This window comes from Mycetomoellerius zeteki, unplaced genomic scaffold (assembly GCF_001594055.1).
Source record: "Mycetomoellerius zeteki isolate Tzet28-1 unplaced genomic scaffold, Tzet1.0 scaffold70, whole genome shotgun sequence".
In the NCBI taxonomy this organism is placed as follows: domain Eukaryota; kingdom Metazoa; phylum Arthropoda; class Insecta; order Hymenoptera; family Formicidae; genus Mycetomoellerius; species Mycetomoellerius zeteki.
The window spans coordinates 3,106,803-3,129,796 of record NW_017257720.1 but is presented as its reverse complement, the minus strand read 5'-3'; the positions used below and the strand labels follow the sequence as shown (position 1 = coordinate 3,129,796).

The window sequence follows — 22,994 nt, the reverse complement described above, 5'->3', positions numbered from 1 at the left end:
GTCGTACGACGAAAATCGGATGCAGCGTGAATCCAGCAAATGTCGTTACGTTGGTCATCCTGCATCGATCTGATCGAAAAGTTCAAAATTGTCACAACAGCGAGCCCGCCAGTTTACTCGTGTGCATTGACAGTTGATTGTGTTGTAATTTTTATAAAGGGCAGACGTTACTACTCCTGAAGTTGTCGTGCGATAACGCGTCGCGTTGCTCCGATTCGGCGTCGTTCCCAGACGTAGGTACGCGTAATCGAGGTCGTAATCGACATATCGCAAACTGAAAGGCCGTAGATAACAGGAATAGATAATGGAGTCCGATGACGAGGACATATTCGCTATTAGCGACGAGGATATGGTCTTGCCGGCGCGAATCGAGCCGGTGAATCCTGTCGAGGAGCATCTATTGAAGCAGCTCGCCGACATCGAGGGTAGGATCAACGTCGCGACGAGCGAAATCTCCGAGACAAAGGCGACCATTGCATGCGTTTTGAACGCCCTGGAATGGCGCGCGCTTCACGGGGAAGATGCGAATTCGGGCTCGGACAACGAGGTAATTCCGCGATTGCAGATCTGTCCGTGTTGCTTGATTTCTCAAAAATTTCTGCAGTTAAAATGAGATAAACACATATTTAGGCGTTGAGGAAAGAGAAAGCGAAGGTACTAAGAGTGCAAAAAGTACATTTATTTGCAACATACACATATAGTAGAGACTTTGGCTGCATCGGTTTGAATGCTTTCAACTCGTCTATTCTTGTTTTAACATTTAATAAACGATAAAAACAATGATAATTATAAGCGCTTAAATCACGTGAGAGATCAAACCGCCTTTCCTAAATTAGAGTTTGGCCACGAGGAATTTCATCAAAACGAAAGTGAGAAAGAAGGCCAAATATATTTATTGTGTCTTTTTTATCATTATAATTTACTGAAAGTGAAGTTGATGAAAATGACAGACTAATAAAAAATTTGTCATCTCATGGCCAGACTCTCTTATAAGGTCTGTAATATGTCGTAGTATATTGACATTCATAACTTTGCTAATTTTAATTCTTTGTAGTTTTGAGCTGGACTCGACATTACACAGAAAAAAAATTTTAATAAATATTTGTTGAAGCTCTAAGTAATGAACAGAGACATTGCCGTGTCTCCAGATTTACTTTTAAATGTAAATATATATTTATTTGTTATAAGAACCTTTAATTTGATTTAATTATCATTTTTTATTGAGTAAATATTTATTCATTGTAAGTAAATATTTATAAGTAATATTACGATTTAGTAAATTTTTGCGACAGTTTTTCGCGTAGTTTTTCTACATATTTTCGATTTGGTACATATTGTAATCGGCAAATTACATTTTTAAAATTTTTACTCCAAAATTTTGTACAATGAAAATTTTTATAAATTGAAATTAAATGTTTGATCCTTGCAAGAAATAATTTAAATCTCTCTCTGATTAGTTTTCCTTCCGTTTATATTCCTTTTTATTTTTCAAAAAATAAGGTGTTAGTTTAGTGTTAAATTCTCAAATTATGTTTTTGGAATCTCCGTAAATTACAATAAAAATTCTTTGGTCTTAGTCCCGTCGATTAAATTGGAAATGAAATACTCGATCTTTACAAGAAATAATTACAATCCTTGTCTTAAGTGATTTCTTCTGTTTTATTTCTCTTTATTCTTCAAAGAATAAGAAATGTCAATTTGTGGCGTATTGTTAAATCCTCAAATTTCCTTTATTTTTGTTTTTGAGAGCACTTGAAGATTAATCTTACTGCATTCAATGTAATAATGAGTATCATAATAAACTGTCAATTAATGGGTGATACATAGAATACCTATAATATTATAGTATATTTAATATTATAGATGTATACTGCCGAAGGAGTACCTGTGATAAAGAAACAGCGATGCAGCAACACTAGTAGCCCAGAAAAAATATTGGAAGTAACCTCACTATGGCAATGTGTTCTTCAGGATAAATGGATTATTGGAGTAGAATTGTACAACAGATCTTGCTGGTGAGTCATTTATTAAATCATTTATGAAGTTATGTTCGATGTAGTCTTGTCGAATAACGAAAATGAGACACAAACAGAAAAAATACTGAAATAAGAGTATATTCATAGCTGTAAAGATATAGGATGCCGATAAAAACTGTACACGCAGAATATCGTACAAATAATCTTTATTCAACAATATGTTTTATTTTGCAAGTATAGAAATTTGTAACGTCGGCGTATTTTTGCGTCATTCTAATTCAATCAATTTGAGTTTTGCGATCACACAGACAAATATTTTATTTAAGATTCAAAATTTTAAATATCCAATTATTTTAATCGCTACTGTAGCGAAACATACGCAAATACAACTGTTGATTGATTCCTTGTCTTAATTGTTCGGAAATATATGTTTTTATTATTTCTCAGAACAACGCAAGTCTACAAAACTGTTTGCATCTTAAAGTGATGTTATGTGATAAGTTAGTTATCATAATATTTTGCACCATGTTTCCTTGAGGCAGTACTATACCATTGTTATAGTGGTACTACATTTATGCTTACAAAGATTATTGTGCAGTTGTCGAGGACAACTCGGTGGCGTAATTAGATACTCTTATTGCTTTATGCAAAACTGAGACTATCACAAATTTCTTTTTAAATCTCGTGTATCACGTACTAAAATTCTTTGAATTTATCTAGACTTTTCTTACGTCAATATTGCATTTCTATTTAAAGGCTTTAGCAATTTTTATTATTAATGGAATCTAATTCAATCTATATTATACATTATTAAAACGGAAGATAATTGAAATAGTGAAAATTTGGAATGAACAGAAAGCTTTATATGCCAGTAAAGCTTTCTTCAAGCTGTAAATTTATAAAAATTTAATTTATCTTAACAATTTAAGTACGCAAGCAACGAACTTTACGTTCATATTTGCATCATCATTATTTATCGTGAATTTTTATTGTGTTCTTCTAATATATAATATTTCCTCCAATATATTTTAGTATAACAATTCGATAAACTTTAACGTATGCGCTATCAAAATGTTCAATATGATAACGTAGTTTATATGTAAATTACAAAACCAGGATATATCCTTTCACTTTTCAAGTCCCACATAAGAAATGCATTGATCGTCACTATATACATATCGAATATTATATACTTCCTGTCCCTTCAATTTTATTTAAGCGCTATCTACGATTTCGTTGTGTGTGTCGTATGCTTCATTCCATTTCATATATTCACATATCTCAAATATAGATATGTCAGGTTCATTTTTTACATATTAGTGTGGTGATTTCGTCTCTACCAAATGCTAAATATTCGTCTGGCGAATAATCGAATAGTACGAAGTCATACCTGCGAATCATAAAGATAAGATAATTTTACGTTTTATGATGCTGCACGTAATTATTCACATACTTCCGCGTCTCTTATATTACATGCGAAGAAATTATCAACGTATGTAAATTCCTTGACTTTCTGCAGACGTACCTGAACATTTCATACAGCTCTTCGATCTGTGTCTTGGATAATTGCGTAAAATAATTTTTTATGACATCTTTCGTTTGCACGCCCTTAGTAGGATTTTTCCACTCGGGTTTGATGATGTGTCCCACATGAGCTTGTTTTATAAGATAGTCTTGGTCGTTCTTTAACAAGAAAGCGATAGTTTTAAAACAATTCTCTTATAGTTCAGCGAAACATGCTTATCTTGTTTAATATTTTGCAAGTATTTTGGATACTTCCTTAAAAATATAAAACACAATCTTTTTCTTATGTGTTGACTCTTATGCTGACAGTTAGATAAAGAAGAGAGCTTATGATTAAATTTACTTACATGTAATGTCTCGAATTTCGCTATCACGTCGAATCGCACTTGGCAGGGTGTGCAGAAGTTTACAACTGGTGTCCAATGCATGTCGAGATCGTTCCCTGCTCTCCACTGGCATAACAGCCATCGCACGAATTCCTCGAAGAGAGGATATCTCGGTCCTTGTCTTGTGTTCGTCTTTGAATCCTATATTTGGATATGATCAAAGATCTATTTTGAAATCCTTTATATGTATATATATAATATATATATGTGTATATATATATATATTTGACATTTAATAATTTAATCATTTTATATTAAATTAATCAATATGAATACAACATGAATTTAAATAGTATTACGAGGAAAGTCGATTCCCCTAAATTCCTTAATTATTCTTAAATATTTTTTATTAATCCATGTTTTATATTTTTATTTTTATAATTTCGCTAAATCGCAATTTTGGTTGTAGAAGAATGAGAAGCAATTTATTTAGCGCCTGACTCTAAATGATTTATAGAAATCGTCGAAAGACGTTACCCTTGCTCTGTAGTGCCAAACTATGTGTGCACCGAGGTTGCTGTGAAATGTGTGCGGCAGACTGTGCTCCAATTTATCTCGATAAGCGCTGAGCAATCTTTCGAAGGGATGTCGCACTATCAAAAAACTGATGCTGTCATTTAGATATTTAGCTAGTTCTTCTGCGCTGTGTCTAGGATACCTCTGTCTAGCTAGTGAGACTGGCACTGCCTTGGAGGCCTTCAGAAATTGCGGGCTGTATCTACAAAGTTAGCGCAATACGATTGGTGATTCATCATATCGTGTGTAATTATCATTGCTCAATTACAATCAACCATTCAGTAATTAGGTTAGTATTTTAGCGATTTGACGATAAGAAATAGAAGAAACAGAGATCTTTTTCATATGAAAATAATTAAAAAAAACGAGGGAGTAAAAACAATTAAATATTAATCTATAATATCTTTTCACCGTATTTTGTGTGCAATTTGCAACGGTATAAATTGCATGGTATACTTTATCTACGTTGTGTTAATTTTTGTGTTCGTTTTCGCAAGAAACTTTAGTTACGTAAACGATAATGGGACTTACCCAGCAAGTAAATTAAAGTTATACATCCATGATGTCGATGCTGCTTTGAAAACGTTGCACCATATAAGATGATATTCTTTATTTACAAGAAATTCCCAGGCGTTCGGCCTGTGAAGTGAGTCATTGCCAGGACGATCGAGTCCCTCCTCGGCGCATTTTTCTGCTAGAAATTTCCGCCTGGCTATTAGACGTTGCTCAGTTTCTGCTGTCGTAATCTGCTCCAATATTTTCTCCTCCGGCGTCAGATTCGCGTCCTGTCAAAATGTAATAAAGCCTTCAATTTGTGAGGCAAAATCGATGCAAAAAGACGTAGTTTGTAATCGATATTTTATAATTACACAGCAACATTCTTCTTCTACTCGTTACTTTAAACAGTTTAAACTATCGCCTCGTTTAAACTATCGCATTAATTAGGACACTTTAAATTTACGGAGTCGAGAAATATGCTACTACTGTCATTTACTGTCGTTAACTTGACCTAAATTAATTGTTAGTAGGCGGTTAGTATATCAGAGACAGGAATGAACTATACAGATACAGGAATGAACTATAAAATGAGCTGCTCGACTGAATTATGAATTGGACATTGACGTAAGACACTAACGTCCGTATTCATAGTTAGGCTTTATATTTAAGGCTTCCTTAAATTTATCTTCAAATGCTCTACGAATTATTTTATTAGCTACAGAGTATCTAAAGATAAACGATAAGGAATTTAAATGTAAGGGTTGACGATGAATATGAGCATAACGTGATATATGTGTATTATGTAAGAAATGTGTCGAAGATTTACTTGCTCGATTATTTTGCATAATTTTTCTAAACTTTTGGTAATGTTTTAGCTGATAAATGATAAATAAGAAATATACGCGCGCGCGTTTTTTTCATAACAGTTCAATCATTATTACTTTGCTATTATCCTCTCTATTATCATTTACAACCTCGTTTAAGTGTAGATGTGAGTTATTAAATTATCCGCTTAATGGAAATTGGAAAAAAGATTTGTTTATAATGGTAACATGGTAAATGGTACATCGAACATAATTGTGAGTGAACACATGTTATGAATATAATTCGTTGTAGAACTAACAGCATTTGATTACGATGCAGGTAATTATCAGATAATGAGAACATAGATAATTATGAGATAATGAGTGATAATTATAGCGAACTCGCGGTTAGAACTGCGCACATGCGAAAAGTTAGAGAGTCGGATCATTGATTGAACTCGAAGAGTCCATGTATGTACGCGAATTATAACGCGAATCTTCCTGTCAAGACCACACTGCGACATGTATATTGACCTTCTCCACGACTCGTAAGGTTAATCCAATTTCCTAATTTCTGCAATTAGAATTTAAACAAGTATTTATACGTTTACTGAACACTGCGTTACGCTGAATACGATTTTGATGAAGATTTTGACGAATGCACGGTTTATATTTGCATTTAAATTGGATTATGCCACTTATGAGCGCATTCTTTTTTCAGGACGTCTCTCATGTTTTATAAAGCGTTTTTATACTTAATTTTTCAAAGAAAATATTTAATTATACAATGTAAATAAATTAAGGCTCTGAAAAAAATAAAAGAAAAGAAATAAAAATTGCCTTTAAAAGTCAGCACAAGAAGGACGTGTGTATAAATTTAATATTATATGATGATAGAATACATAAATTTATTTCCGCATGTTAACAGTAATCAATAAAAATAATAATAATTCATGCGTTTAGTAAACGTTTTGATCATCGTTTTTGATCATTTTGAGTATTTAAATTACAAATAATTAATACGAGATATATGAATTAACGCATGTTTATTAATGCATAAATTATTATTGTTTTTATTAATTACTGTTAACATACGGAAATAAATTTATGTATTTTATATCACACAATGTTAAATTTATGCACATGAGCTTGTGTTGGTAAAGGAAATTTTTATTTCTTTTAATTTAATTAATTATATTATATTATTTTCTGATATTGTAATTAACTAATGGAAGTTAATTTAAATGCTACGTAGGTAAATATATGTTTACAAACGACAAACACATGTGTGCAGAACAGCTGCAAGTGACAATTTTGTACTATATTTAGAGATATATTCAGTAAATCCGTGTTGCAAATAAGTCGGTACATTTCTACGATTTTATGAATCATCTATATTTTCGAGAAAATTGCTTCCGCACAGAGAAACAGATTTGGAGTTGAGAGTTCTATTTACATTTGTTTCATTGAAACAAATTTAATTTTAAGTGAAACATATTTTGTTTAACGAAAAAAAATTAGTTTTAATGCAAATAATCACATTCTTAATTTAAACATCCATTTGGTTGGAGTATTCCAATGCATAAATTTGTTTAATTCAAAGAAACCTTTTCTCTGTACTAGTAGAATGCTCAGGAACAGTATGTATATCCTTTGATTTGCGTCATCCTTATCAATGTCTTATTTTGTGATGCTTATTCATATTTACATTAAAATTTCTACAAGACACAGTTTCTCCAGTTACAAGCGGTAGAAATTTTTAATTTGCCAATTACAAAAGCAAATAATTTGCGCCAGCCCTTTCGGCATTGCAAAGATTAGTAATTTAGATTGCTACAAACTGATTGCGCCGAAACTCCGCAGAGAGCGGCCTAAGGGAGAGACGTAAAAACTGATTTCTTCTCTTGATTCCAGCGTATAGTCATTCGGCATCGATATCGCATTGTAGTGCGGCGAGCTGGCAAGACCGAATGCAGAACTACCGGCTTCCGCTTATTGATTTCGATGTGGAACGCGCCTTGTGCAGCGACGAATGTGGGCCACGGAGGAGGGTGGTGGCGCATCGCTCACGTTTATGCACTGGTGCATCGTGCATACACGTGTCACCTTCCTGCGAGGCATTAGAGTGCACATCGTCGTTATTTTCCGTATTTCTGTGCATTTGCGTTAAATAGGTACCACGTTGTTCAACAGTAAGACAAATTCCGGTTAGACAACTTTTTAGAGTGCAATTACATGTTCACTTATCGCGACTAAAGTACTGTTGTAAAATGTACGAGAAATAGCAGTGTTGTGGATACATGAGTCTTCCTTACAACAAGCTTTCTTTTTTTTTTCAATCGTTATGGCAATTTTTTTCACTGTTATAATTATTTTTTGCTATTACATTTTTGTTTGGCGTGTTAAGGTGTAATAAGTAATTAATGTTCTTCGGATAAAAACATCTCTCTTATTTAGATGGTGCTGGGATTAAAATTGTATTTTTTTCTCGTTTTTAATTATTGTTGACTTTTTATCTCTATTACTATTTTATTTTCGATAACTTCAATCCACATTCGGTTTTTTAGATCTCTGATTGTGAAACATTATACCCTATGCTCTGATTCAGTTTTTATTACTCGGCGAGAGAGTAACTTTGTTAATAAAGACAATTATACATCGTTTCTAAAAAAATTTTTTTATGCATTACAATACGAGTTTCTATCTCGTGATTCTATTGATATTAATTTTTTCCAATCTATGCAGCTTGAGACTTCATAGCAAAAATATGGAGTGTTACACGTGTATGATGATCGTCACTTATCATGTGACTGCCGACTATGTAGAAACTTTTTTGGCGTTATACGCTATCTGAATCGGATAATCGCGCTGATCCTATGAAATATAACTTTCTTTCGTTTTATGTATTTTTCTTCTTCCGTCTCTCATGATGTCTATTTGTCATTACTAAAATTGTTAGTAAAAAAACATTCGCTAAAAGAATCAAGTCGATTATTTGCAAAAGTATTTTATGATATTAAGCGACAATAATTTTTAGACTATAAAATTATATAAAATCTTACAATTACAATATTACATTAAAAATTGTTTGTTTTGTTTGGAATGTTTTATACTTTATGTCGATAAATTTCTTTTTATTTTCTATAAATTTTTTTCTTTGCAACGTATTTTTTTTAAGTAACTGATATTTATTTGATACACCAAAAAAATTTTTTTCTAAAGTATCTACACATTTAGGTAGATAGATGTATAAATAATTTTGTTAGACCATCAAAATAATCATGTAAGACGCTCAAGTTGGTTACTAGAATTTCAAAACTTCTTGTAGTATTATTCATTATTTCCTACATAATTATTTTGATAGTACAACAAAATTATTTTCAAATGTGTGTATGTGTGTGTATCTAGTTAAATTTTTTAATACTTTAGCGAAATCGCTTTTTCTATATATTCTGTGTATCCCCATAAATTTTGGCAAGAAAAAACAATTAAATTAATAATATCATTTTTAGACCGCGTATGTGAGAGACACAATCGATAAATAAGAACCCTATACGGTCGAAGCTAGATCTTAAAATGCTTTTTTTAAATAAATCAATCTTGAATCAATAAATATGATATATATATATATACTTGATACATATACCACAATTGTAGTCTAACGAACTGTGCACCGAATTATTTCTGGACTAAACACAATTAAACCGCTGTAGTAATTTCGCAAATTAAATTAAATTTTTCGCAATAAGTTTAATTACAGTTTTTCAGCATATTAATATCTTTGAAATATGATGCCTGATTGAGCATCGAAATTATTAGAATTTTAATTTAATTTGCGAAATTACTACAGTGGTTTAATTGTGTTTAGTCCGGAAATATTTCGGTGCACAGTTCGTTAGACTACAATTGTGGTATCTATGTTAAGTATGGTATATCATATTTAGTGATTCAAGATTATTTAAAAAAAGCATTTTAAGATCTAGTTTCGACCGTTAGGACAATTAAATTAAATTTTAAAAATCATTCTTACGATGAAAAATTAAACTCTTGTTATCCAATTTGTGGCTTACACTTAAGAGATGGAAAAACAGGTTTTTATAACTTCAGAGTAAAAAAACCGAGTAAAAAATTTTTTACAGTTTTTTTTATGTTAAAAACCGTAAAAAAGCTATTTTTTAAATCAAAATTCAGAAAAAATACATAAAATCTTTCTTGATATACATCGTTAAAACGTTTAATATTTACGTTATATTTTGATGTCATTTAATATCTTTATAACTTTATAAATATCAAAGCGGAAACGTCTTTGCGTTGTTGTGATGTCTAATAAATTTATAATGTCTTTTCGAAATTGGATCTAAAAGTATATCTATGGCTACCGTCACATAGTCATTGTACTATATTTTTGTTTGCTTACAGCTATTTTTATATAGAAATCTTTTCAATAAATGTAAAAACTGAATTCTACAACAATAACATGGAATCCATGGAATCAAATGTCCAAAAAAACACGTATCTATAGTGAAAAACTTTTAGAACCGATGCAAAAAATTTGTTTTCACTAGTTTTTTTTTTTACTTAAAATTGATAGTTTTTTCGGTAATTTCTGTCTTTACTGACACGTTATTTGTACGAAAGTTTATTAAAGATTCTTGAAGGCTGGCTTTAACGTAAGTATTTTAATAAGTTTTGTGTGAAGTGCTTCCACCCTCCAAACTGAAATCCGTTCATGAAACAGCTTATTGTTGTGACGACATACATACGTTACATACATTCAGATCGATGACAACATATTTCTATTGAAATGTATAATATATATTTATTTGTCTGTGATAAATCTCATATCAAAAGATTTAATGGATATACATTGCATAATTCGTTCCCGACAATCACGAAATGATTATGTTTATACATCAGGAATGATTTTATTGAGATATCTAAAAATTTGACTGTAATAGATACAGATCTGAAAATAATTTTGTTGGACCATCAAAATATTTACGTAAGAATCTGAAGTACGATGAGCAATGCTGCAAAAAGTTTTTATGTTCTAGCAATCAATTTGAGCATCCTACATAATTATTTTGATAGTCCAAGAAAATCATTTTCAGATCTGTATCTAACTAGAATTTTAGATACCTTAGCAAAATTATCCTTCGTAGAAGTAACTTTAATTACCTTTTCGGGTATTTAAATAGGCCATATTAGGCGGGCACTGATCCACGTACCGCATTGCGCCTGGAAATGTGCCAATCTATGGTCGTTGTGCTTTATGTAAGGCAAACGTTTTCGGTCTCCTAGGAAGCCGGTTGGAAGTTAGTACAGAACTCTGCGTTGCCTCAAAATCAATTCTTTTTTTTTTACGCGAACTTTTGTTATGTTAAGAATGAATAACATTCCTTCTTGAAATAACACTTTTATAGCATGTTAATTGAGATAAATGTTTACTTAAATGATAGCTTAAAAATAGAATCCAACGCAATTATCAGCAGAATTAAAATTGAGATTACACATTAGCATTGTGATTTTTGTTGTATTGAAAATATAATATTGAAAATTGATGCAAGTTCGGTTATATACTTGAATATGAAACTTTAAATGATTCCAGAAAATGCTATTAAAGTTATTGAATAAAACATCATGCTGATGTTAAATAATTCACGATAATTCAGCTTTCGAGTTCCATAAATTGTACTTGCATTATTTGAAACATTGTTGTGCAGATTTCTAAAATATTAAAGATCCGCGAAATATCACTGATAAAATTTCTGTAAAAAAAAACTCACCTCCAGCGAATTCCCATGCTGTAGAGTGTTGGTGCCATCCTGGCCTGACAATGCCAGGACAATAAGCGCCAGGACACCAGCGGCAAAAATAGCACGACGAATTCCTGCCAAGACGCGACGACGTGGGGTCATCTTCTCCCGGAGAACGTGTTTCCGTCTGTATTCATATCGGACTGAAATACATTTATAGCACCACTATATAAGGCGTTTTCCTACATAATAAATAGTTGTAATTAATTGCTGATCCGAGAGTTAATTGCTGATCCCCCATTACGTTAATTGCATTGTCCGTTGCTCGCTCGCGACATTGATACTTCGAATCTCGTTAACTAGGACGCTCGAGATTAGGTGATAAACGAACCATGAACATGAACGTAAATGCATCAAGATATTGCAGCTATTATGCTTCGATCAGAAATTATTCAGTAGTCCGCGATTTGTAGCCCTCACATCTGATGACGCACTCGTACCATTGTTTGTTTTAATACGGTAACCGTTTAAATTCGGTAGTGTAAATAATTTTTATTTCACAGCGAGATAAAGACGACAGAATTAATGGCTCGGTTTGTTTCGCAAACATTGTGTAATATGTGTATATGCTTTTCGCTTTGACAAGGAAGCTTAGCAAGATGATGACAAATATACTATTACATCTTCGCACGACGCGTTCTGACATTCGACGTGGTCGTTTTAATAGCTCAATCAATTATAAACTTTTTTTAGAATTCTTACAAGCGCTTTTCTCGGGTCTTAAAAATTATTCTCGGGTTTAAAAAATTTATAAATAATTTTTATCATCAGAACTCTTCGGAAGGCGTTAGGATACATTCAGTATTGCACAAAAATGATCATAGAACTCTCAGAACTGTCGATAATTGGACAGCATCTCATTTTTATTGCTGAAAATTGTATTTTTGGGCTAAAATATTATTAAAAATTAAAAATAATATTGTTTATCGCTAGAACTCTTTCGGAAACTCATTTAAAACTCTTTGTTTTTCAAAATCCTACAAGAATCTATCGTCAAAATTTGCGTAGAACAAAGTGAGACGCTGCGTGAATCTGGCGTCTCAGTTTGTACTTTTGCTTTTTTTCCACTTTAGAGGGCAGAACTATTATATTTTATCCAGAACTATAGAACTATTGAAAATACGTTCAGAACTTTCAATATTTTATAAGTTTCCATCAAATGATATTAGATAAATTACTATTCGAATTTACTTATTGCACTAGTAGTATATTTTTATGCAGGATAGGCACAAAATACTGATTTATAGTATATCCCACTCAATTTGATTGCTTATAACTTTCATAAAACAATAAAAATAAAAATCCGGTCAAAAGAGAATAGATGCTGAAAATTCTGCGCTGATATTTCAAAGAACTCTTTTAATCTTAAAATATTAAAGAAATTTGTTAAAAAAAAAAAACGAATGTTTATATATACTCTTCACTAAGACTAATAATCGTACTTTTCGGTTAGTCTCTAACCTTCTTCAGAGATGAAATATCAAATATTCGCTAGAATGTTTGTATTACATACTTTAATGAAAATAAAGATATTGTCCATTATGGTCTCCGAAGCAAGTCAACAACTTCTCTTATAGGCTACGTTTACACCGTATATTTAGACCGCGGCTTATATGTACAATAGATGTCCTTGTTTATCCTGTAGATTAAACAAAGACACCTATAGTATAGATCGTGGACTAAGCGCACGGTGTTAACGTAGCCATACAGGAGACATCTCCCATACTAGTTGCAAAGCTGAATGGACTCGTAAGTATTGAGTTCCTTAAAAATGGAATGCAACGAAATTAGTAATTCTAAACGTCTTATAAGTTAGCGGAACAAAGTGGGCAGAATCAATTCTAACTAATATTTTTATTTGTTGCTCATTTGTTGCTAAAAAGTTGCCAAAGAAAAAAATTTGTTGTTCTGCTATTTAAAAAAAATGATGTTCCGCTAAAGAAAGATTAAGTTAGCGGAACAATATACATATAACAAAGCTAATTTACGCAAAAATAACGTAGGAATTTGTTGCTAATTTGTTGCTGTCTGTCAAAATATCTTAGTTTGTGAATCGATTACCTACGAAAAAAGTATAAACAGCAATGAAAAACCCTCAGCGTGCTGGCAGAACAAGAGTAAAGTATCAGTAAACAATTTGTTGCTCGCTTCATTGTTTGTAAGGTGAGACAGCTACCATTTTTTAACAGGGGTATTTTGGTCTTTGGTTTCCTCTTTTAAAATATTCGAGATTTCATCCATTCGTTGACCTAAATATTTGCCTTTTCGTTTCTTTTCACATTTCACATCTTCGTATATCTAATTTTAAGCGAGCAACAAATTGTTTACTAATACTTTACTTTTGTTCCGCCAGCACGCTGAGGGTTTTTCGTTGCTGTTTATACTTTTTTCGTAGGTAATCGATTCACAAACTAGGATATTTCGACAGCAACAAATTAGCAACAAATTCATATGTTATTTTTGCGTAAATTAGCTTAGTTATATGTATATTGTTTCGCTAACTTAATGTTTCTTTAGCGGAACATCATTTTTTTTAAATAACAGAGCAACAAATTTTTTTCTTTGGCAACTTTTTAGCAACAAATGAGTAACAAATAAAAATGTTAGTTAGAATTGATTCTGCTCACTTTATTCCGCTAACTTATAAGACGTTAATTCTAATGAAAAAGACATAAATTGACTTACTAGAACAGAAATCACAATAGACGTATAGACTGCTAACCGTATTATAAAATAATTGATAGAAGGAAAATGATTTAAAAAATTAAATGATGTTACAATCACTTAAAATCAGATAAAGCAGAATGTACATATATTTTGATCGTGCTTAAACAATAAAATGAGAGTCAGATTCGTTATAACGGATCATGTTGTTCAAAGTCATATTTATTGTCAAAGATAAAAACAAATTAAGAGTAACTATGATAAGCTTGGTTTAGCAGTTCGGTATCTGTTTTTAAATTGATGTTATCATTTTGATATTAATCATCTCAGATATTAACTGTTTGTTATAATTCCGTTTCATATCCAAGATTTTTACGTCTTTCCACAAAAAAAAAATCGCGACTCCGTTTCAACTTATCTAATAATAGTAATAACGGAATGAATAGTTGGACTTCTGCGGATATGAGATCTATAACCAGATGTTTCATAAAAAAAAAACGTAATTTTTTTTCTAATCGAAACCTCAGGTAATTAAGAAATATAATCATACCAATATATATATATATATATATATCAAATGTGTGTATTTTTATTAACCCTCAGTTACTGCATGTATTTTTACTTCCATTGTTACTGTACGCATACTCCTATAGCATACTCCATCAATGTTCAAGTGTGTTTAATTTTTGATAAAAAATGCACTGATTAAAATAAATGTGTAAAATCTTCGTTTTAGAGGATTTAAAGAAGAGCTCTGTATAAGTAGAATTGTCGAAAATTGTCAATTACAAAAAATGTTTAATAATGAACAAAAGTCAAATTTTCGAACTGTGTGTCATCATCACGAAAATCACGAAAAATACTTTTTTTCAAAAAATTATTAATCGTACTTAATATAGAGATAGAGATAAAGAAGCTAAAAGAATGAACTTATTTATACTGAATTTACATTACCTTGAAGGTGTATATTTTAATTAAGAACATGTGTCAAAATATTTCCGGGCAAGTATATTTATTTTGACAAGTAAAATTGCACGTCTTTTTTTATAGAAAAAGTACGATTGCTACCACTTTTTCACACGAACTGACGACGCTAGGCATTGGAAAGTATACGCTTAACTTTTTTTCTCTTCCTACATCTAGCACCTCACTTTCCGGTTCCAACAAATGCTGCGCAATTTTCAAACGTTTTGGATATGCCATATCCTCGTACAGTAAAGGTTAATAAAATTAATAAAATTGATAAAATTAATAAAAAGTTAATAAATAATTAATGAACAACAGAAAAAGCACTGAAAAAAGAAATTCGGATATACCCTATCGAAAAGGTGTTTAAAGATTAATGGGTCAATTCTAAGCAGAATCGTAAGATTCATAACGTGTTCTCATAAAACTTGTAAGAACTTATGACTAGTATTCTAATTTTATGCGTATGTATTGTAAGACGCACGATTATTCGTAAATATCTACGATTTCTTGTAAATTTTATGGCTAGTAAGAAGCTGTCTGTAAAAATATTGTATAAAGGTATAAGCGTTTAAAAAAATTCTTACAAGTCTTACAAGAATATACGAGCATTACGATGCTGCTTAGAATTTAGGCATAAGTCTAACATTACCAGTTAACCCGAAAATGAGAAATGCCTTGGATCCTTTTTTACCAATTTCGATTATCGCTAATTGATGATTAACTCAATCATTACGATTGCCAATGTGAGAACTGAACACAGTTTACCTCAGAAAGGAAGAGAGAGAGAGAGAGAGAGAGGGGGGGGGGATAAAGTTCTAATTCATTGAATTATTGGCACTTTGCGAGATAATCCTTAATTACATAAGTAATTAATCAAAAAAAGGCCCTTAATTTTACAGTATATCGATTAGCTTACATATAAAAATGTATCGAGACACGCATGACGACTCAAGAATACTCAAGTCGAAGACTCAGATGATACAATAATTAGATCAGCGAAGAAAATTATAGGATGCGTCGTGTTTATTTGTAGACTGCTACAGACTGTGTGAGAAGGAGGCGCGCCAGTTTGATGGAATGAGTAATCAGTTTCGCATTTCCCGGTGCCGGTATGCGTTTGTCTGTGTATCGAGATCGCGAGTATTTGCGCGCCAAGCAGCCATGGAGCCGCGGAAATGTGACCGCATCCACGCGATAAGCATTCGTGCGCTGCAGAAATTCTCACGGTCAGTATGTCAGCGGTAACGTCGGCGTGGATGATCCCACTCACAGTTGACTTTCTCGACGTTCGCATAATCGTGTCTGGTAGCCTACTCGTCGACTAGCAGATTTATCGAGATTCTTTATTGTATTCTATTCGTCGAGTTATGCGAACAGCTACAATGAAGCACCATAATATTCTGATACGTAAGAACATTGGATTAGTCAGTCATTGTGAGAAGGAAGCTCGAGATTGATATTACGTAATGAAAACATGTATGGAGGATAACAATCTATAGTTAGGAGAATATTTAAAAAACAAGATCTTAAAAATAAAAAACTGTTCCTTAACCCGTCAATACTCTACTGTGCAATTACATGTAATTATTGCTTGCGTCGAAACAAAGTTTCATGTTAGAAGAATCGCAGAGAAATGTGTAATTATCGAATAAAACGAATTAAGTGTAGGCTATTATAAATCTCGCTTTTCTCGAAACAAGTTTCGCGTTGATATATTGTTCGCGTTGCGCTTGACAGGTAAAAAGAGCCGGAAAGAAAAATTGCACAGTTGCGAAAAGGATTGAGTAGAGCGTATGCGAATTTTTTTATGGAAGTGTTACGCTAAAAGGACGATCGAATTCCATTAGGCTTTATAAAATAAGCGTGTTTCAGAGATAGTTCACAGGAGCAGCACTTACCAGTGCTGTAGATATAATAAGTATCATGAATTATAGATGTTACTTTTTATCAATTAAAAAAATCGTTATTATTATAATGATACATAGATAACATATAGACAGATATAAAGAAAACATACAGAGATAATTACAGTGTAATTTTATGTAATTATTGATATATCTCGAGCAGTGTAATTGTTTTTTATATTATTGTTCTTTTATCTATGGATTATATTACACATAGTAAACGTGTTCGCTGTATCGGTTATAGCGACAATATCATAGCTATCGGGTATCATACGGGTAGCATACGGGTATCAGTCGGTCAGTCTTTAAAACAGATAAAAAATGACTTCTTTCCGTTTCATACTGTTTAGATAATCTATTGTGCCATTCATCTACAGTCACATAATCTTTACGTAACTCTATTCTACTAGTCGATGCAATCAGTAAAATGTTTTTCCTGCTTCCGTGGTATAATGAGAAAATTTATTTAAGTAGTCAATTAAGCAGTTGAAAAATATTTCTTTTTTTTTTTAGGGATGCATCGGATATCCGGAAAGTATCCGGTATCCGGTATTATCCGGCACTTTTTTTACTATCCGACCGAATAATCGGATATCATTAGTATTTGGGAATATATCCTGTTAAAATTTGATATCATTAAATTGTTGATTTTTTATTATAATAAATGTTCTAAAAATAAGTATGCATATTCATAATGCTATAATATCTTATACATTGTTGCAAAATTACATTTTTTTCTCTATAGGCTTTTTTTTAAAACATTTTCCCGGAATCCGATCGGATATCCGGAAAATGTCGGATATCCGACTCGAAGAAATTGCCTTCTCGGATATTTGACCGGATACCGATGTTACATTTTGCCCGGATATCCGATATCCGGTATCCGGAAATTTTACGATCCGGTGTATCCCTACTTTTTTTTAATTGTATAAATAGATTTGCGATAAGATACACTATGTAATAACAGTAAAAATATATAACATCACGCGAAGTTGAGTGTTAGCGGCTAGAACGATAACTTCTTTGTGTAATATTAGTGTGATTAAACATAAACAAAAATTATCTTTATGTATATAATTCACCGGAAAAAGAGTGGTTGCATTAATTGGAATTCTGATTGAATCTATTGTAATTCTAGTTGTGATAATCAGAATTCTGATTGATGTAATCAAAATCTTCTGGTTCATTCATTTTTAACTAGAATTTTTTCTTGTTACCATAATTATAGCCAATAAATTATAGTCATTACTGTTAATAATAATAATTATATGTTTAGTTTCATTAACAAATATATGTATATAGCTGGTATGAAAAAATGATTATAAATTTTAGCTTATTATAAAAATGGTTACAATTACTGTGAAATTTAGTTTTTTAGAGTGACTATATATGTATATTCGTAGATAGAACTGTACATATAGTAAACGAATAGATACGTTGATGTAAAGGAATTGCCAAATGTGAGCCGATACCAATTGTTCGTGTGTAATCCAAAATGTATATTAAAAAAAAATATGATATAGACGTTTTTCAACCCTGGTATTGGGATCTCTTCAGTATAGAATATATGTGCTTAAGATAATTTCATGATGTTAAATTAAAGTAAAAACGCTTGATCGTCAAAACATCGTTAAACTATTGTCGCTGTTTGCATGTTCAAATAGTCGTCTGTTATATTTTACTGAATATACAAACAGTTCATGTTCAAAAAATTCCAGTAGCGATAAGCCTAACGGTGGTCTATTACAAAGGTAAAAACAGAGAGAGATATTACAACGATATCCACCGTTAAGCTTATCGCTATTGGAATTTTTTGAATATGGACTGTTTGTATATTCAGTAAAATATAACAGACGACTATTTGAAGATTCAAACAACGACATCATGAAATTATCTTAAACAACACATATATTTTACACTGAAGAGGTCCCAATACCAGGGTTGAAATATCTGTATCACATTTTTTTTAATATACATTTTTGATTACACACGAACAACTGGTGTCGGCTCACATTTGGCAATTCCTTTACATCAACGTATCTATTCGTTTAATTTATTTGGAGAGTCTTTAAATTTCGTATTTTAAATTTATTGTATATATAGTTATCATTACTAACTCTAGAAGAAATTGTATGCATTTTTTGAGCAATTATATTAACTCTGTCTAACAATAAGTATCTGACGAGTAAAATTATTTAAGATCTCAATCAAGATGTAAACGCTTTGCTTGCTTTTACTGCGCACAAAAGACGCATAAAATCCGAATCCATTTACTAAACAAAAACAATAGACTACCCAGTATTTTAATTAATAATAATCTATTAATTTTAGAGTTTTAGTCAATAACTGGGCAGGTGTCTACACAAATTGCACATATTTTTATTAAGAAAATTGTTTCAGCTAAATAAAACTTTATCAAGTCCTTGTCTATTTCCTACGCAATATTATTGTTACAACTAATGAAAATACAGTATTTAATACTAGACAGTAACTGTCTGAATGTATAAGAAAATTGCACGTTTTTAACAGGATAACATTACAGCAGTAATAATCATAATGGTAACATGTAATTATAGTCATAAATATCAAAAACTTTTCTCTGTATAAGCCATCTTCGCGTGCGACAATGCAAAACGGATCCACTACTAACGTCAGGATTTCAGCATTAGATTATATAAGTCTAGGCGATTCCATGTGCATGTGACTTATGTTTTCCGTGAGATCCATGATGAGAGAAACGGTTCGCTCTCACAGCAAAGGGAACGATCTTTGATCTCGACGTGAATGGAACCGTTGATTTGTAATTCACGATTACATTTGCATTGTGTATGCGGGATAAGAACTTATTACTGAGGCATGTGACACCCGCAGATGTTGACTCAAGCATTAACCTATTATCATTCGATTAAAATTTTGTCTATAAAAGATAGTAATTTGGAAGATAAAAGTAATTCAATATGAAAAAAGCTGTTGATGTTTCTAGAAAGAATTACTTAGCTGATAATTGAAGGATCTCAATAAATCTTAATAAATCTCATTATTAAACTATAAGATAGCAATGGATAACATTAAAATTATTAAAGAACAGAGTCGTTACTTAATGTAAATAATTATGATATTGTTTGTAAAATCAGGTAGAGATAATATTTGTTTACGAAGCAGATTTATGCGTATAAGCGATGGATTAACAAAATCAAAAACAAATCTCTAAGCAAATTGTATTAAGTGATTTTATTATTAAAAGTAAATCCTGATATTGTTTGTATTATAAAATATGCGTGATGCTACGCCCGCATTTGGAGGCACGGTAGTGTTTCAGCGCTAAGATAAGTGTAGTTTTACAGAAACGTCGGGACCTACTTTTGTAATTGTTCTTTTTCAAGGATTGATTTATTAGCATTAGCCTTGAAATTATATTCGTCGATGACAAATAGCTGCGAGAGATATTAAAGGAATCAAATTGCAGATAAAATTTCACTCTTTCTTATGTCAATTAATTTTGACCTTAATTTAAGTGGACTCGATTAGTTAATGTCTTCTTCTGCATCTCTATGGGTAAAACTATATATATAGGTATTGAATAAAGAGATAATGAGAATATCTAATGTGCAATTAGTTAACCTGTATTATCGGTATAATTTCACTTCTTTCTAAGGCCAAAAGAAAATAAATCAGCTGAATTATGATTAATTTGAGGCTGTCAAGCTTGGATTTTTAAGCATGTATCGTGTAGTACCTTTAAATTTAAGATACTAATTTCGAGTTACATACTCATAAGAATTTTTCTTAATAGTGAAATATGATATACAAAGTAACGATGATATAACGATTTGATTGGCAATATCACCCTTATGAACTTAAATACTTATTTTTCTTTAGGAAATACAAGGCTTACGATTTCATGTAGATGTATTATAAGTCAGCGTTACAAATGTATCGCTCTCTCTCTAGCATTTGTTATATTTCTTGAACAAATGACAATCGAAGATCATTCAAGGTTTTTTTTTTCCTTTTATTTTTTATAGTACTTACGTTCCTTGAAAATTATATAATTTTATTTCAACGTATACCTTCAATTTATGGCGATATATGCTTAAAAGTGTAGTTTTATTAACGATCTATTCTAATTATAGTTTAATTCTTTAATTAATTATATTCTTTTGTGATTCTAGTTTATGACATTGATATTAATGTATGATAGAAGAAAATATCGTTTAATCACGATTGATATTAATGATACGAGATTTCAGTTAGATATCACGAATCTTTAAAATCCTGGAGTTGCGAAACGATAATGAATCTTCGTGATAATTTTCACTTGGTCTAATATTATCGTTCGTACACGCGATTCGATATTACGTTAGTTTTATCTTTGTTGTATCCCCGTGACGTTATCGCGAAAAGCAGCGCTTCCTGGATGACGATCGGTCTCACATTCATGGAAAAACGGTTGTGTACAGCTGTGTCATGGGTTCACGAGGTCAGCGGGTGGCCTTTCTAATCCCGGGATTTGCGCGCAGGGGTCGCGTTACCACCGAGACCTGTCCAGGTCGATCGTCGCGTGTGTGTATCGTAGGTATACCTTCTCCGGGCATATATCCAACGGCGAGATCACTGACGCATTTGTTGTCGCGTGCGGGTGTCGTCGGCGGGCGTCGTTTCTCCCCCGGGTCGGTGCAACGCGTCGGGACGTCAGACGTGGTCGCACCGTAGGAGGCCAGGAGCGCGCGGACGCAGTGTGTGGTGCCACGTGATGCGTACCGCGTGTCGCCAGGAAAAGTACGATGCCATACGATCACGGCGGCATCGTGCAGATCACTGAGGCCGACCGACCGGCCCGTTTCATGAGCGCCTCGACGCTACCGCCCGACCCGTCCCACCAGGGCCGGTTTCGCAGGGTGCTCTAATAGGCGCGATGCTCCTGATTTTCATACTATCGAGAATCGGAACACGTGAAACACTCTATGTGACAATGGTTTTGATACTCGTTGTCTTTTTACAAAACTTGAAGAAATTAATCTAGATATTTTCCTAACTCAAAATTGAGGAATCAAATTTAAAGAGAAGTTGATTTTTTTTTTAAGTTTAAAGGTAATGTTATCAAATTCTTGGCGTATATGATAGAAGCGAATATGTACTTACATATGTACAAAAACAACAGAATGTTTATTCGTTATAAATTAGTACACGTATACACGTTTTCCGCGTCGTCTCATGTGTGAATGAAAGCAGTTTAAATTCTATTAATAATAAACTATAGTAAAATTAAATAAGATAAGGATGCATTTGCAAGTGAATGCTATATGAATATGAGAATAATAAATATATTAATCTTGTGTCGGGGTGTAAATACTCGAAGTCAGACCTGTGGCTTGCCTCCTTCTGTTCATTGGTCGGTTTTTTCGCGGGTCGATTTGCCGCTGGATGTTTCTCGCGCAAACGCGCCGCGGCTTGCGAAGCACCGCGTGCAAGTGAGCGCCTTCTCGGAGATCGATCACATACAAATGAAATTGAGACTTAATTACTAATGATAACTGGTGATTCGCGGCATGTCGACCACGCCATGATGACAATCGCGAACTGTAAACGCTGTTTCTAAGATATTGCAATTAGGGGAGAGTTGCCGAATGCGTTACTACTTAACTTATTTTTTATTATATTTTCCATTTGGCATTGTTTTGTATGCAAATGAACATTAGAAATTGTAGTTCGAGGTTTTGGACGCTTATTATTACATGTTTAACTTTTCACCAATAACAAATTAATTTGTTATAAGTCTTTTTGTAATATGCTGTAAAAGGTACGATTTTGGTAACCGGTCGCCTAAATCGTACCTATAGATATTTTTTATCGTATTTCCTTTGAAAGTATTGAATTTATGAATGAAAACAATTAAAAGTATAAGATTAATAAAAGAAATCATTAACTAATACCTAAT

General features: G+C 32.2%; 2 protein-coding genes across 3 annotated transcripts in view; one reads left to right on the top strand and one right to left on the bottom strand.

Moving 5' to 3' along the window:
- Positions 1-22,994, top strand: part of LOC108729088 (uncharacterized) — a 30,481-nt gene that overhangs the window by 3,550 nt on the left and 3,937 nt on the right. Inside the window, exons 2-3 of one of the 2 annotated variants that reach the window (XM_018458017.1) lie at positions 160-547; positions 1,864-2,015. In XM_018458017.1, the coding sequence (XP_018313519.1) occupies positions 305-547; positions 1,864-2,015 (395 nt within the window). In that variant the 5' untranslated portion in view covers positions 160-304. Of the gene's footprint in view, positions 1-78; positions 548-1,863; positions 2,016-22,994 lie in introns of those variants that run through there. The other variant, XM_018458016.1, reaches the window with a different exon arrangement.
- LOC108729090 (carbohydrate sulfotransferase 11) lies at positions 3,116-21,869 on the bottom strand. Its single transcript, XM_018458021.1, has 7 exons — positions 21,639-21,869; positions 11,490-11,662; positions 4,934-5,187; positions 4,364-4,604; positions 3,848-4,027; positions 3,502-3,659; positions 3,116-3,366 (listed from the first exon to the last, which is right to left on the bottom strand). Exons 1-7 carry the CDS (start codon positions 21,649-21,651, stop codon positions 3,279-3,281), a joined length of 1,107 nt encoding a protein of 368 aa, XP_018313523.1. The 5' UTR covers positions 21,652-21,869; the 3' UTR covers positions 3,116-3,278.

What these genes read in the sequence shown, in the direction of transcription:
- LOC108729090 (XM_018458021.1), bottom strand. An exon ending in AACTTTAATTTACTTGCTGG is followed by an intron (nt 4,605 to 4,933) that starts GTAAGTCCCATT and finishes CTAACTTTGTAG; the next exon opens with ATACAGCCCGCAATTTCTGA. An exon ending in GAGCTGTATGAAATGTTCAG is followed by an intron (nt 3,367 to 3,501) that starts GTACGTCTGCAG and finishes TATGATTCGCAG; the next exon opens with GTATGACTTCGTACTATTCG.